General features: G+C 47.2%; 1 protein-coding gene across 4 annotated transcripts in view; it reads right to left on the bottom strand.

Annotated features, from left to right (window-relative positions):
* SLC6A1 (solute carrier family 6 member 1) overlaps positions 1-13,543 on the bottom strand; it is a 275,099-nt gene that overhangs the window by 107,360 nt on the left and 154,196 nt on the right. For all 4 annotated transcript variants that reach the window (XM_073592351.1, XM_073592350.1, XM_073592349.1 and 1 more), the window contains one exon: positions 7,489-7,620. In XM_073592351.1, the coding sequence (XP_073448452.1) occupies positions 7,489-7,620 (132 nt within the window). The remainder of the gene's footprint in view (positions 1-7,488; positions 7,621-13,543) is intronic.

Genomic DNA, 13,543 nt, shown 5'->3' with positions numbered 1-13,543 from the left:
CCATCCATCCATCCATCCATCTATCTATCCATCCATCCACCCATCCATCCACCTATGCATCCACCCATCCCTCCATCCATCTAGCCAGCTTTCCATCCATCCATCCATCCACCCACTTATCCATCCATCCACCCACCTATCCATCCATCCACCTACCTATCCACCCACCCACCTATCCATCCTTCCATCCACCCACCTATCCATCCATCCATCCACCTATCCATCCGACCACCCACCTATCCACCCACCCACCTATCCACCCACCCACCTATCCATCCATCCTCCCACCCATCCATCCCCTCACCCATCCATCCATAAATCCATCCACTCACCTACTCACCTACCTGTCCATCCATCCCTGCACACCCCTTCCTGCTGGTTGTGTATATGCTGGCTATCCCTCCTCTTTCCTATATGAAAGCAGTTTATTTCTTGGTATTGCCCTAAAGCTGACCATACTCTGTCCAATCCCCTTTTTCAGCAGACCATAATAAGTCTGTGCAATCTCCTATAGATCTGCCTTGGGGGGGGGGGGAGCCAGGTTTGTTCCCCCCCCTAAAATTTTGATGTGTTTCATGTGTTAGAATGGCCCAGTCAAAGCCTTGACCGTGACTTCCTGTCACTATCACACAGGAGTGATATGCACACATTGGTGCAACAAAAAGTCACGCCTAGACTATTTATTGAGCCAGACTGGATGGACTGCTGTTGTGTGCATGGCTTCTTTGCACTAACTTGGGAAAGAACCTACTTAAATCCACAGCGGCCCCTATGGGGATGAGCACTACAAGTACAAAGAAGATCTATATCAGACCGATTTTCATAACCAATTCTGTAATTCCATTTTATAAATTATTTGGCTTCCCAATAAACAGACTATGCTCTTATAGTGTAGAATGTAATAAACTGAGACAAACATGTTTCAGTTAAAAGGTAAGGTTTTTGACAGATCCAGTCACCAAGAAAGGGCATGTGTAGATGGACTTTTATTTGCATTTAAAATTCTGCTTTCCCCCACACAATCAATGGGAATGAAAAAGCAGCTTGTTGTTTTCTGGTTTTATACACACTGATATAAAGTTTAATTTTCATAAAGACCAAATATAGAAGATTAGGTGACCTGAACAGCATCAACTGAATATTGACGTATAAACATAATAAAGTGCACTGTGCAAAAATATACTTTCATATATAAAAATAAAATTAAAGAAACTTGAGTGACATGACCAACATCAACTGTGTAGTCCAATTGGGGATTCAAAACACTAGTTCATTCACATAAATTTGTGAGAAAAATGCGAGAGTATTTACTTGACTTGAGTCACCACGATATGTGTATCCACCACCCAGGAGAGGAGATTGAATATGTTTTCCATAAGGCAGCATCAACCAAGCATGTAGTATTAAGGATCCGGATGGTAGTCATAAAGATTGTATCCATATTTAACCACTTACCCACTGCCGGCCGTCATATAACGTCCTTGACTTTGCAGGGGTATATTTGAATGATGGGTGCAACCAGGGCCGGCCCTACCATGGGACCCGATGGAGCAATGGCTCCAGGCAGCACTTTCAAGGGGGCGGCAAATTGCCGCCTGCCAGCCAGCTAGGGTTGCCACAATGTCACCTGTCCAGTTTTGACCCCATCTAGAGGGTTGTGCGCATGATCCTGTGCCCGCTTCTATCACTGTCACACAGTGGTGCGCTCTGAGCCAGCGGGTGCCCTGTGATTAGCCGAACGGATCATGTGTGGGGCAGGCCGGGTGGCAGACATGGGGGTCTGTGAATGGCCCTGCGGAGCTGGTGCTGGTCACGTGTAGAAGCGGGGGCAGGGCTGGACTGTGGATTCGATAATCGCGCCTGTTTGCTCCCGGAGTCCTGCCTCATGATGTGTGTCTCCTGAGGTCTCATCTGCTTTGTCAGCTTACCCCCCCTCCTCTGTGTCACCCCCTTCGCTGTGTCACCCCTCTCCTATGTGTCACCCCCCCTCCTCTGTATCACCCCCTCCGCTGTGTCATCCCCCTCCTATGTGTCACCCCGCCTCCTCTGTGTCACCCTCTCCTCTGTGTCACCCCCTCCGCTGTGTCACCCCCCTCCTCTGTGTCACCCCCTGTGTCACCCCCCTCCTATGTGTCACCCCCCCTCTGTGTCACCCTCTCTGTGTCACCCCCTCCTATGTGTCACCCTCTCCTCTGTGTCACCCCCTCTGCTGTGTCACCCCCCTACTCTGTGTCACCCCCCTCCTCTGTGTCACCCCCTCCTCTGTGTCACCCTCTCCTCTATGTCAACCCCTGTGTCACCCCCCTCCTTTATGTCACCCCCCTCCTCTGTGTCACCCCCCTCCTCTGTGTCACCCCCTGTGTCACCTCCCTCCTCTGTGTCACCCCCCTCCTCTGTGTCACCCTCTCCTCTGTGTCACCCCCGTGTCACCCCCTCCTCTGTGTCACCCCCCTCCTCTGTATCACCCCCTCCTCTGAGCCCCCCACCCTCCTCTGTGTCACCCCCCACCTCTGTGTCACCCCCTGTGTCACCCCCTCCTCTGTGTCACCCCCTGTGTCACCCCCCTCCCCGTGTCACCCCCTCCTCTGTGTCACCCCCTCCTCTGTGTCACCCCCTGTGTCACCCCCTCCTCTGTGTCACCCCCTGTGTCACCCCCTCCTCTGTGTCACCCTCTCCTCTGTGTCACCCCCCTCCTCTGTGTCACCCCCTGTGTCACCCCCCTCCTCGGTGTCACCCCCTCCTCTGCGTCACCCTCTCCTCTGTGTCACCCCCCTGCTCTGTGTCACCCTCTCCTCTGTGTCACCCCCCTCCTCTGTGTCTCCCTCCTCCTCTGTGTCACCCTCCTCCTCTGTGTCACCTCCTCCTCTGTGTCACCCCCCTCCTCCTCTGTGTCACCCCTTTCCTCTGTGTCAACCCCCTCCTCTTTCACCCCCTCTCCTCTGTGTCACCCCCTCTCCTCTGTGTCACCCCTCTCTCCTCTGTGTCACCCCCTCTCTGTGTCTTCCCCCTCCTCTGTGTCAGCTCCCTTCCTCTGTCACCCCCTCCTCTGTGTCACCCCCTCCTCTGTGTCAACCCCCTCCTCTGTGTCAGCTCACCTTCCTCTGTGTCAGCTCCCCTTCCTCTGTGTCAGGTCCCTTCCTCTGTCATCCCCTCCTCTGAGTCACTCCCTCCTATATGTCAGCTCCCCCTCCTCTGTCAGCTCCCCCTCCTCTGTCACCCCCTCTTCTCTGTGTCACCCCCTCTCCTCTGTGTCATCCCCTCTCCTTTGTCAGCTCCCCCTCCTCTGTCAGCTCCCCCTCCTCTGTGTCACCCCCCCTCCTCTGTGTCAGCCCTCCTCCTCTGTGTCAGCCCCCCTCTCTCTCTCTCACTTTCCCACTCACTCTCTCTTTCTCTCAGCCTCTCGCTCACCCCCTCTCTCGCACCCACCACTCTTTCCCTAGTGCCCCTCTCTCACCCCCACCCCTCTCTCTCTCTCTCATCCCCACCCCTCTCACCCCCACTCTCACCACCTCTCTCCCCTGCCTCCTCCCCCCTGCCTTACCTTCCCCTTTCTCATCTCCCTCCCCCACCTCTTTCCCTCCTCAGGGGATGAGGGCCCCATGAGGATGGCTGTATGGGTCCCCACTAATTGCTAACAGCAGCCCTGTGAGCGAGTGCATCAGTTCGGATGTGTCCTGAATCCTGTGTCTTGCCGACACACTTCTCCCCAAGGCTCCCCACACAATGGAAGGAAGAAAAACAGCACTACAGTAGAGGGGCTCCACCCCAAACTCCAGCTCCCACACTTCCTGACTCGAAGAGGCTCTCGGTAAGGCAGTCTAATGGGGGGTCTTTCGGCACAGGGGACACTGATGGGTGGGTTCCCTGATCTAATCGAGGGGGGACTGATAAAAGAGAAGGGGAGTCTGTGGGGAGGGAGGTGGACAGTGTTAGTAGGGCAGTGGATGGTGTCAATAGGGCAGTGGATGGTACCAGTAGTTACCAGGTCCTCTTTATTCTCCTATATACATGTATAGAGCCATGACAGGTCCTCTTTATAATCCTATACATGTATAGAGCCATGACAGGTCCTCTTTATACTTATATATACACGTATAGTGCCATGACAGGTCCTCTTTATACTCCTATACATGAATAGAGCCATAACAGGTCCTCTTTACACTCCTATACGCATGTATAGAGCCATGACAGGTCCACTTTAATTATCATGATATAAAATAATGGATGTGGGGGCATTTTTTTTTTTTTTGGGGGGGGGGCAGCAATTCACTCTTGGTACCAGGCAGCACAATGTCTTGGTCCGGCACTGGGTGCAGCTGCAGGCATCATTCAGATATCGGCTTTTTCAGCCGGCAATTCCTTACATCATAAGAATGATCATAGAGGCTGTTCCACCGCTTGATCATTCTTACGGGCAGCGAGGGGCGATGTCCCCCCCTCCCGCCACCCTCCGGTGCTTCTACTAACTCACCAGAGACAGGATCCGCCAGCCCCGGATGGTGACCATAGAGATTTCTCTATGATCGTTCGGAGGCCGGGCGTAACGTCATGACGTCACGCCCGGCCTCTGCAATCAAACAAATGGCACCGCCTCGGCTGGGAAGCCGAGATCGTTTTATTATTATTTTTTGATTTCAGGTTTCCCAGCCTAGAGGTGAGATGTGAGGTCTCACTGCAAAGAGGACCGATTATGTCAAATTCCTATTACAAGGGATGTTTGGATGTTTACATTTCTTGTAATAGGAATAAAAGTGATCAAAAAAATATTTTTTTAAAGTGTCAAACTAAAAAAAAAAAAAAAAAAAAAGTAAAATGAACCAAAAAAAAAAAATTTAAAGCGCTGTGTGCTCGCACGCAGAAGTAAGTCCCGCCCACATATGAAAACGGTGTTCAAATACACATGTGAGGTATCGCCGCGATTGGTAGAGTGAGAGCAATAATTCTAGCCCTAGACCTCCTCTGTAACTCAAAACATGTAACCAGTAAAACAATTTAAAGTGTTGCCTATGGGGATTTTTAAGTACTGAAGTTTGGTGCCATTCCACGAGCATGTGCAATTTTAAGCGTGACATGTTGGGTATCTATTTACTCGGCGTAACTTCATATTTGACATTATGCAAAAAAATTGGACTAACTTTACTGTTTTCCTTTAAGCACAAAACTGTTTTTATTTTTCCAAAAAAAAGCGTTTGAAAAATTTCTGCGCAAATACCATGCAAGATAAAAAGTTGCAATGACCGCCATTGTATTCTCTAGGGTCTTTGCTAAAAAAACATATATAATGTTTGGAGCTTCTATGTATTTTTCTAGCAAACAAAATTTGATTTTTTCATGTAGGAGAGAAATGTCGGAATTGGCCTGGTTGGGAAGTGGTTAAAGTGGATGTAAACCCCAATTTTTTTGTTTTATTTAGGCTTGTAACTTGTACAGTATAGGATTTCATGTCATCTGTGCCCAGTCTTGCCACAAAGAGTTAATCCAGCTCTGAGCAATCCTCTTATCTTTTTTCAGTGAGATAAAAACCTACAGACAGAGAAACACCAGTCTTTCTTCCCCTCTGCTGTGAGTGACAGGTGATTTACATATCTCATGCAGGAGCCTTAGAGAGACATTATGTGTAATTCTCATCCCCTCCTCTTTTCTTCTCCAGCTCTCCCAGGATTGGCTGCTCCACACCTCAGCATGATTGGGCATGCTAAAGTCACCTGGTGACTTTTCTGGGTTTTGACTGGATGTTAGTGATCATAGCAGAAGTTCAGTGTAAGAAATACACAGGAGAAAATTCATGTTAACAAGGGGAGTGTAGAGGTGGGCGGGGAGTCTACTGACATCACAACTCCACCCACCGAGCTCCGGACAACAGACCCACCCACAGAATCTGCAGTTTTTCGGCTCTCATAACAGACAGAGGGGAGACATTTGACAGGTAAGGATACATGCAGGAGGCATGTATATCCTTATAGAGAATCACTATGGAAGTAGTTTAGAGAGGATGAGAGTGGGTTTACATCCACTTTAAGGGCAGCAAAGTTTTCCTCCACAGCTAAACCACTTGTTAAGTTACAGATTGCAGCAACCATAAAAAACAAAAGACCTCCACATAGTGTAAAATTGTTTGACTATGGGTTTTATTTAAAAATTAGAAAACTTACATAAATTCAGGATATCAAGCATCAATTAAATGTCTCCTTATTGTGATCACAAAGGCATAGAAAAATGGGTGAAATTGCATGGAAAGGACTCATCCAATCCGATGTGTTTCGTCTACAAAGGCTTCAACTGGGGTATACAGTATGTGCCCATTTTTCTATGCCTTTGTGATCACAATAAGGAGACATTTTATTGATGCTTGATATTCTGGATTTATGTGCGTTTTCTACTTTTTAAATAAAAGCTGTAGTCAAATGGTTTTACACTGTGTGGAGGTCTTTTGTTTTTTATGGTTGCTGCAATCTGTAACTTAACAAGTGGTTCGGCTGTGGAGAAAAACGTTCCCGCCCTTACTTGTAAATACCATCTTTATGACTACCATCCTGATCCTTAATACTACACGCTTGGTTGATGCTGCCTTATGGTAACCATATTCCATCTCCTCTCCTGGGTGGTGGATGCACATATCGTGGTGACTCCTTAAGTGAATACTCTTGGATTTCTTCTCACAAATTTATGTGAATGAACTAGTGTTTTGAATCACCAGTTGGACTATATAGTTGATGTTGGTCAGGTCACCTAATCTTCTATATTTGGTTATCTACATTATCTCACAAAAGTGAGTACACCCCTCACATTTTTGTAAATATTCTTTTCATGTGACAACACTGAAGAAATGACACTTTGCTAGAATGTAAAGTAGTGAGTGTACAGCTTGTATAACAGTGTAAATTTGCTGTCCCCTCAAAATAACTCAACACACAGCCATTAATGTCTTAACCAATGGCAACAAAACTGAGTACATCCCTAAGTGAAAATTTCCAAATTGGGCCCAATTAGCCATTTTCCCTTACCGGTGTCAAGTGACTCGTTAGTGTTACAAAGTCTCTCTATTGGTGATAGAGGGGGTGGCTGGAGAGAGGGGGTGGTGCTTTATGGACGCACCGCCACTGGCAGTCACATGTTTGCAAAGAGCACTTTATTATGTTGATATGTCAATATTCACTTTTTATATTTAGCGCTGCACTTTTTTATTTCATGTATTCATGCAATTTTGTTAGATTGCAGTGCTGGCTGCTACTGTCTTATTAATATAGCGCAGTCATTTTTTAAAAAAATTTCTCTAATTTTCATAAAGGTTTATTGTATCTGCCACCTACACTCTCACTGCCCTATGTGTTAATTAATTATTTTTGACATGGTACGCATATCTGTACATACATTTCAACATTACACACACAAAAAACAATAATGATATGTAACTATGTAACATATATTGTGAAAACACAATAGAAGACATGGTGCCAGTAAATAATTTTATAATAGTTCCTCACATACCTTTAAACATTGGCGCGAGTCTCCATACTCCAAGACCACCAATAGATGTGTATTGTCCCAGAGAACACTCCAGTAAAAACAAGGGAACTCCAGCGAAGATAAGGGTTAAGAAGTATGGGATAAGAAATGCCCCTAAAAGGCAAAAAACAAAAGTAAATTTTCTTAGTTTAAGAGTGTAATTTTGTACAATGTACAGTCTCCAGACATTCCAAACTCAAATAAACCCTCAAGCCAAATCAAGTGGAATACAACTTTAAGGAGGCAGTATTATATATATATATATATATATATATATATATATATATATATATATATATATATATATATATATATATATATATATTGAGGACCCTACCTATTTAAATTCATAAAAAGGTTATAGCACTTTGGTAATCAACATTATAATAACAACTGCAACCTATAACAAGTTGCAGCAGAAAAAGGGGCCTTAAATCTTTTTTGGAAGAATTGAGCAACAGACTTACATATGGAAGTGTAGCTTTCATCAGATGAAGAACAGCTGGGCTCTCTTTCAGTTAAAATTCTTACACCACTGAGGACCACAAAGGAGAGAAAGGGACCACGTATGGTACAAAAACACTATTTTAACCACTTACTGTCCAAGGTATTTTTTTTACTTTTCACACATGTTAAAAATCAGCATTTTTTGCTAGAAAATTACCTAGAACTTATATATTTCATGAGAGCAGAAACACTGAAGAACAAAATAGTGGTAGTTAAATTTCTTTATGCCACACAATATTTGTGCAGCCATTTATCAAATGCACATTTTCATGAAAAAATACACTAAAAATGTATTCGCATGCGCGTGAAATGCGTAGTCATGGCAACTGTACTGCTTGCGAGTCGCGCTGGTTCCTGAGCACACGCATTTTCCCCAGCTCATTCGACTGCCTTCAGCGTTGGACGCCACCTACACGAGCCAACCCAGTCTGACCTCGGCTCCATCCCCGCGGCTTCCTCATCTGGACCAGGACACCTCCGTCTGTACTTCTACAGGAGCAGCCACACGCTTGCCGGTACACCACCAGAGAGAGTGGCTTGCCATCTGACCGCAGACTGCAGCCTCATCCAATCCCTGTCAGTACACCAGCTGGCTCTGCAAACTGAAAGGTAGGATATGGCGCCCCACCTCTCCGTGCCCCTTAGCCCCCCCGCACCAAGCCTACAAGTCCAGGCCGCCCAACGGGTCCTTTGTCTGGCTGAGTGCAGCAGGGAGATTGGCCCCTCCCCACTGCCAGGCTCACTCCATCTGTGAATGCTGTCAGCTCCCCGTTGCTATGGGAACCCCAGTGATACCGTAAACTGCTTTTAATACATTCAAATTTTACATCATCCACATCATTATTACATTGACTCTGAATTTTGGCTTTCCTATTTGCATATCTTATTAAACTTTTCATGTTTTATGCTGCTTCCCAGAGACCTTTTTTTATAAACCCATCGCGTGCTGACACCCTTGGTTTTGTTTTAGTACTGTAAAGTGGTTGGACAGCTGTAGCTCCACCTAGATCACTTTTACTAGAGAGCTGATCACCATAAAAATCAATATCAGCAGCCATGATCTTGGTATAACAACTTGCTGACAGGACGTATATATATATATATATATATATATATATATATATATATATATATATATATATATATATACATATATATATATATATATATATATATATATATATATATATATATATATATATATATATATATATATATATATATATATATATATATGTACGGCAGCCAGCAAGTGGTTAACATGTCTGATTTAACCTACCTGCCTCATTTATGTTCTCAGGTATTCATTGTGCTTGTGTGGGTTTCCTCTCAATTCTACAATCAAGCTAGAGTAAATGGTTTCTGCCTACCTAATCTCTATGGGTACTTATATAACTGTAATAGGCACATAAAGTATTAAGCTCTTAAACCATCTTAAAAATTAAAATAAAGCAGCTCTCTGTAAAAAAGAACCTCTACTGTTGCCATCTAACTGGGCACCAATTTGTTTCAAAATAATCATCGCCCAAAACTTGCTAGGAAACCAACACTTCCTGGAAAAATTGGTCAACTACTTAAGGTACATACCTACTTCAGGTACATACCTACTATCTACATTCCTACATTCTAGGATGCATCACCAGAGGGATCACCGGCAGGAGGAAGGAAGTCATGATTCCCCTATATAGATCTTTAGTGAGATCACATTTAGAATCAGGGCCGGTGCTACCACTAGGCAAATTAGGCAGCCACCTAGGGCGCACTGCTGCCTAGGGCGTCCAGCTACTGGGGTTCTTACTCTCTTCTCTCTGCAGCAAGCAACTAAGTCTCAGCATCAGCAGGCAGCTGCCGCTCTGTTCGCCCATGTGTCAGAGGCGCAGCAGCGGCGGGGGATTGCGTCTGTGTCCCGACTCCCGAATGAATGGAAGCAAGCAAACATTCATTGCTGGGTGCTGGTAGGCTGCATGTGATGGGCGCTGGTGAGGCAGGATTGATGGGCACTGGTGAAACTGAATTGATGGGCGCCAGTAGGCTGCATTGATAGGCACTGGTGAGGCTGCATTTGATTGGCACCGGTGAGGTTGCATTTGATGGGCATCAAAAAGGTGGGGTTTACATGCGCAAGGCAAAGGGGGTGGAGTCAGGGGAGCTAATGGGGGGGGGGGGCAGCAAAATGAGGTTTTGTATAGGGTGTCAAAAATCCTTGCACCAGCCCTGTTTAGAATACTATGCCAAGTTTTGGAGACCCCACTAACAAAAAGATATTGATAAGATGGAACAAGTCCAGAGACGGGTAACAAAAATGATAAAAGATCTGGGGGATAAAACATATAGAGAGCGACTTCAGAAACTTAAAGAGGCAGTAAACCTTCCTGTATTATTTGTACCTATAGGTAAGCCTAGAATAAGGCTTACCTATAGGTACTGTGAATATCTCCTAAACGTGTACTGTTTAGGAGATATTTACTTTATACTGTGCAATTGATGTCATCGGCACATGCGCTCTGAAGGAACCGCCACCCATGCCTTTTTTTCAGAAGCCTGTGCTGTGACCGGTGGCTCCCGTGCGCATGCGCTCAAGTGATGTCATGCGGCCAGTCACACAGTCCCAAAAGGAAGACAGGCGAAGATTGATGCGGCCTCTAGCAGGGTTGACGCGGGCTTCGGTTGCAGGTAAGTGTCACATAGTGACACATAATGTGCTGGTATGCGATGCATACCAGCACATTATGCATTATGAATTATGCATTTACTTTACAGGGTTTACTTCCTCTTTAATATGTACAGTCTGGAGGAAAGAAAGGAAAGGGGAAACATGACTGAAACCTTTAAAAACATCCAAGGGTGAATAAGGTTCAGGAGGGCAGTTTTTCAAGAACACAGGGACATGACCTGAAACTAAAAAAAAAAAATACACAAGTATAGTATAGTATACATACAGTGGGGACAGAAAGTATTCAGACCCACTTACATTTTTTACTCTTTGTTATATTGCAGCCACTTGCTAAAATCATTTAAGTTAATTTTTTTCTCATTAATGTACACACAGCACCCCATATTGACAGAAAAACACAGAATTGTTGACATTTTTGCAGATTTATTAAAAAAAGGAAAACTGAAATATCACATGGTCCTAAGTATTCAGGCTGGGTTCACACTGGTCCGACAAACGCTCCGACATTGGGAGCTCATGTCGCATGACGTGTGAAATTTAATGTTTCCCTATGGGAGCCGTCCTAACTGGTCCGACACAAGTCGTTCCGACTTTAGAAATGCTCCCTGTACTACTTTGGTCCGACTTTGATCCTACTTCAGCCTATTGACTATCATTGAAGTCGGATCAAAGTCGGATTGCCGTCTCGCATGATCCGACTTCGGCACGCGACTTGTGCTCAGATCATCTTGAGGGGGAACTCCGCGCCAAATTTTAGATAAAAATCCGGCATGGGTTCCCCCTCCAAGGGCATACCAGGCCCTTGGGTCTGGTATGGAACTTGAGGGGAACCCCCTACGCCGAAAAAGCGGCGTGGGGGGTCCCCCCAATCCATACCAGACCCTTATCCGAGCACGCAGCCCGGCCGGACAGGAATGGGGGTGGGGACGAGCGAGCGCCCCCCCCCCTCCTGAACCGTACCAGGCCGCATGCCCTCAACATGGGGGGTTGTTGCCTTGGGGGAGGGGGGCGCGCTGCGGCCCCCCCACCCCAAAGCACCTTGTCCCCATGTTGATGAGGACAAGGGCCTCTTCCCGACAACCCTGGCCGTTGGTTGTCGGGGTCTGCGGGCGGGGGGCTTATCGGAATCCGGGAGCCCCCTTTAATAAGGGAGCCCCCAGATCCCGGCCCCCCACCCTATGTGAATGAGTATGGGGTACAGCGTACCCCTACCCATTCACCTAGGAAAAAAGTGTCAATTTAAAAAAAAACACTACACAGATTTTTAAAGCATTTTATTAGACAGCTCCGGGGGTCTTCTTCCGACTTCGGGGGTCTCTCCGGTTCTTCTCCACGCTCTCCGGATCTTCTGCCGGGCTCCTCCGCTCTCTTCTGCTCTTTTGCCGCTCTTTTGCTAAAGCGGAGGAGCCTGGTCTTCAATCTTCTGCCTTCTGCCTTCTGCCCTCTTCTCCTGATGTTGACACGACGCTCTCCCCGGCTGGAATGCTCTCTGTGCGCTCTGCTCTGACTTATATAGGCGGTGACCCCGCCCCCTTATGCCGTCACAGTCCCTGGGCATGCTGGGACTGTGACGGCATAAGGGGGCGTGGTCATCGGGTGATGACCACGCCCCCTAAAACGTCACAGTCCCAGCATGCCCAGGGACTGTGACGGCATAAGGGGGCGGGGTCACCGCCTATATAAGTCAGAGCAGAGCGCACAGAGAGCATTCCAGCCGGGGAGAGCGTCGTGTCAACATCAGGAGAAGAGGGCAGAAGGCAGAAGGCAGAAGGCAGAAGATTGAAGACCAGGCTCCTCCGCTTTAGCAAAAGAGCGGCAAAAGAGCAGAAGAGAGCGGAGGAGCCCGGCAGAAGATCCGGAGAGCGTGGAGAAGAACCGGAGAGACCCCCGAAGTCGGAAGAAGACCCCCGGAGCTGTCTAATAAAATGCTTTAAAAATCTGTGTATTGTTTTTTTTTAAATTGACACTTTTTTCCTAGGTGAATGGGTAGGGGTACGCTGTACCCCATACTCATTCACATAGGGTGGGGGGCCGGGATCTGGGGGCTCCCTTATTAAAGGGGGCTCCCGGATTCCGATAAGCCCCCCGCCCGCAGACCCCGACAACCAACGGCCAGGGTTGTCGGGAAGAGGCCCTTGTCCTCATCAACATGGGGACAAGGTGCTTTGGGGTGGGGGGGCCGCAGCGCGCCCCCTCCCCCAAGGCACCACCCCCCATGTTGAGGGCATGCGGCCTGGTACGGTTCAGGAGGGGGGGGGGCGCTCGCTCGTCCCCACCCCCATTCCTGTCCGGCCGGGCTGCGTGCTCGGATAAGGGTCTGGTATGGGTTGGGGGCGACCCCCCACGCCATTTTTTCGGCGTAGGGGGTTCCCCTCAAGGTCCATACCAGACCCAAGGGCCTGGTATGCCTCTGGAGGGGGAACCCATGCCGGTTTTTTATTTAAAATTTGGCGCGGAGTTCCCCCCTAAAGATTCATACCAAACACAGTGCCGGCATTGGCGGGGATCCAAGTCGGATCCCCGTTCATTGAAAGTCGGACACATGCCGGCTTCATGTCGCAGGGCAAAGTCGGATCCAAAGTAGGACGGCTGTCGTGTCGCACCAGTGTGAACCCAGCCTCAAACCCTTTGCTGTGACACTCATATATTTAACTCAGGTGCTGTCCATTTCTTCTGATCATCCTTGAGATGGTTCTACACCTTCATTTGAGTCCAGCTGTGTTTGATTGTACTGACTGGACTTGATTAGTAAAGCCACACACCTGTCTATATAAGACCTTACAGCTCACAGTGCATGTCAGAGCAAATGAGAATCATGAGGTCAAAGGAACTGCCTGAAGAACTCAGAGACAGAAT

This window comes from Aquarana catesbeiana, linkage group LG07 (assembly GCF_042186555.1).
Source record: "Aquarana catesbeiana isolate 2022-GZ linkage group LG07, ASM4218655v1, whole genome shotgun sequence".
Classification (NCBI taxonomy): domain Eukaryota; kingdom Metazoa; phylum Chordata; class Amphibia; order Anura; family Ranidae; genus Aquarana; species Aquarana catesbeiana.
This window is presented reverse-complemented; position numbering and strand designations above follow the sequence as displayed.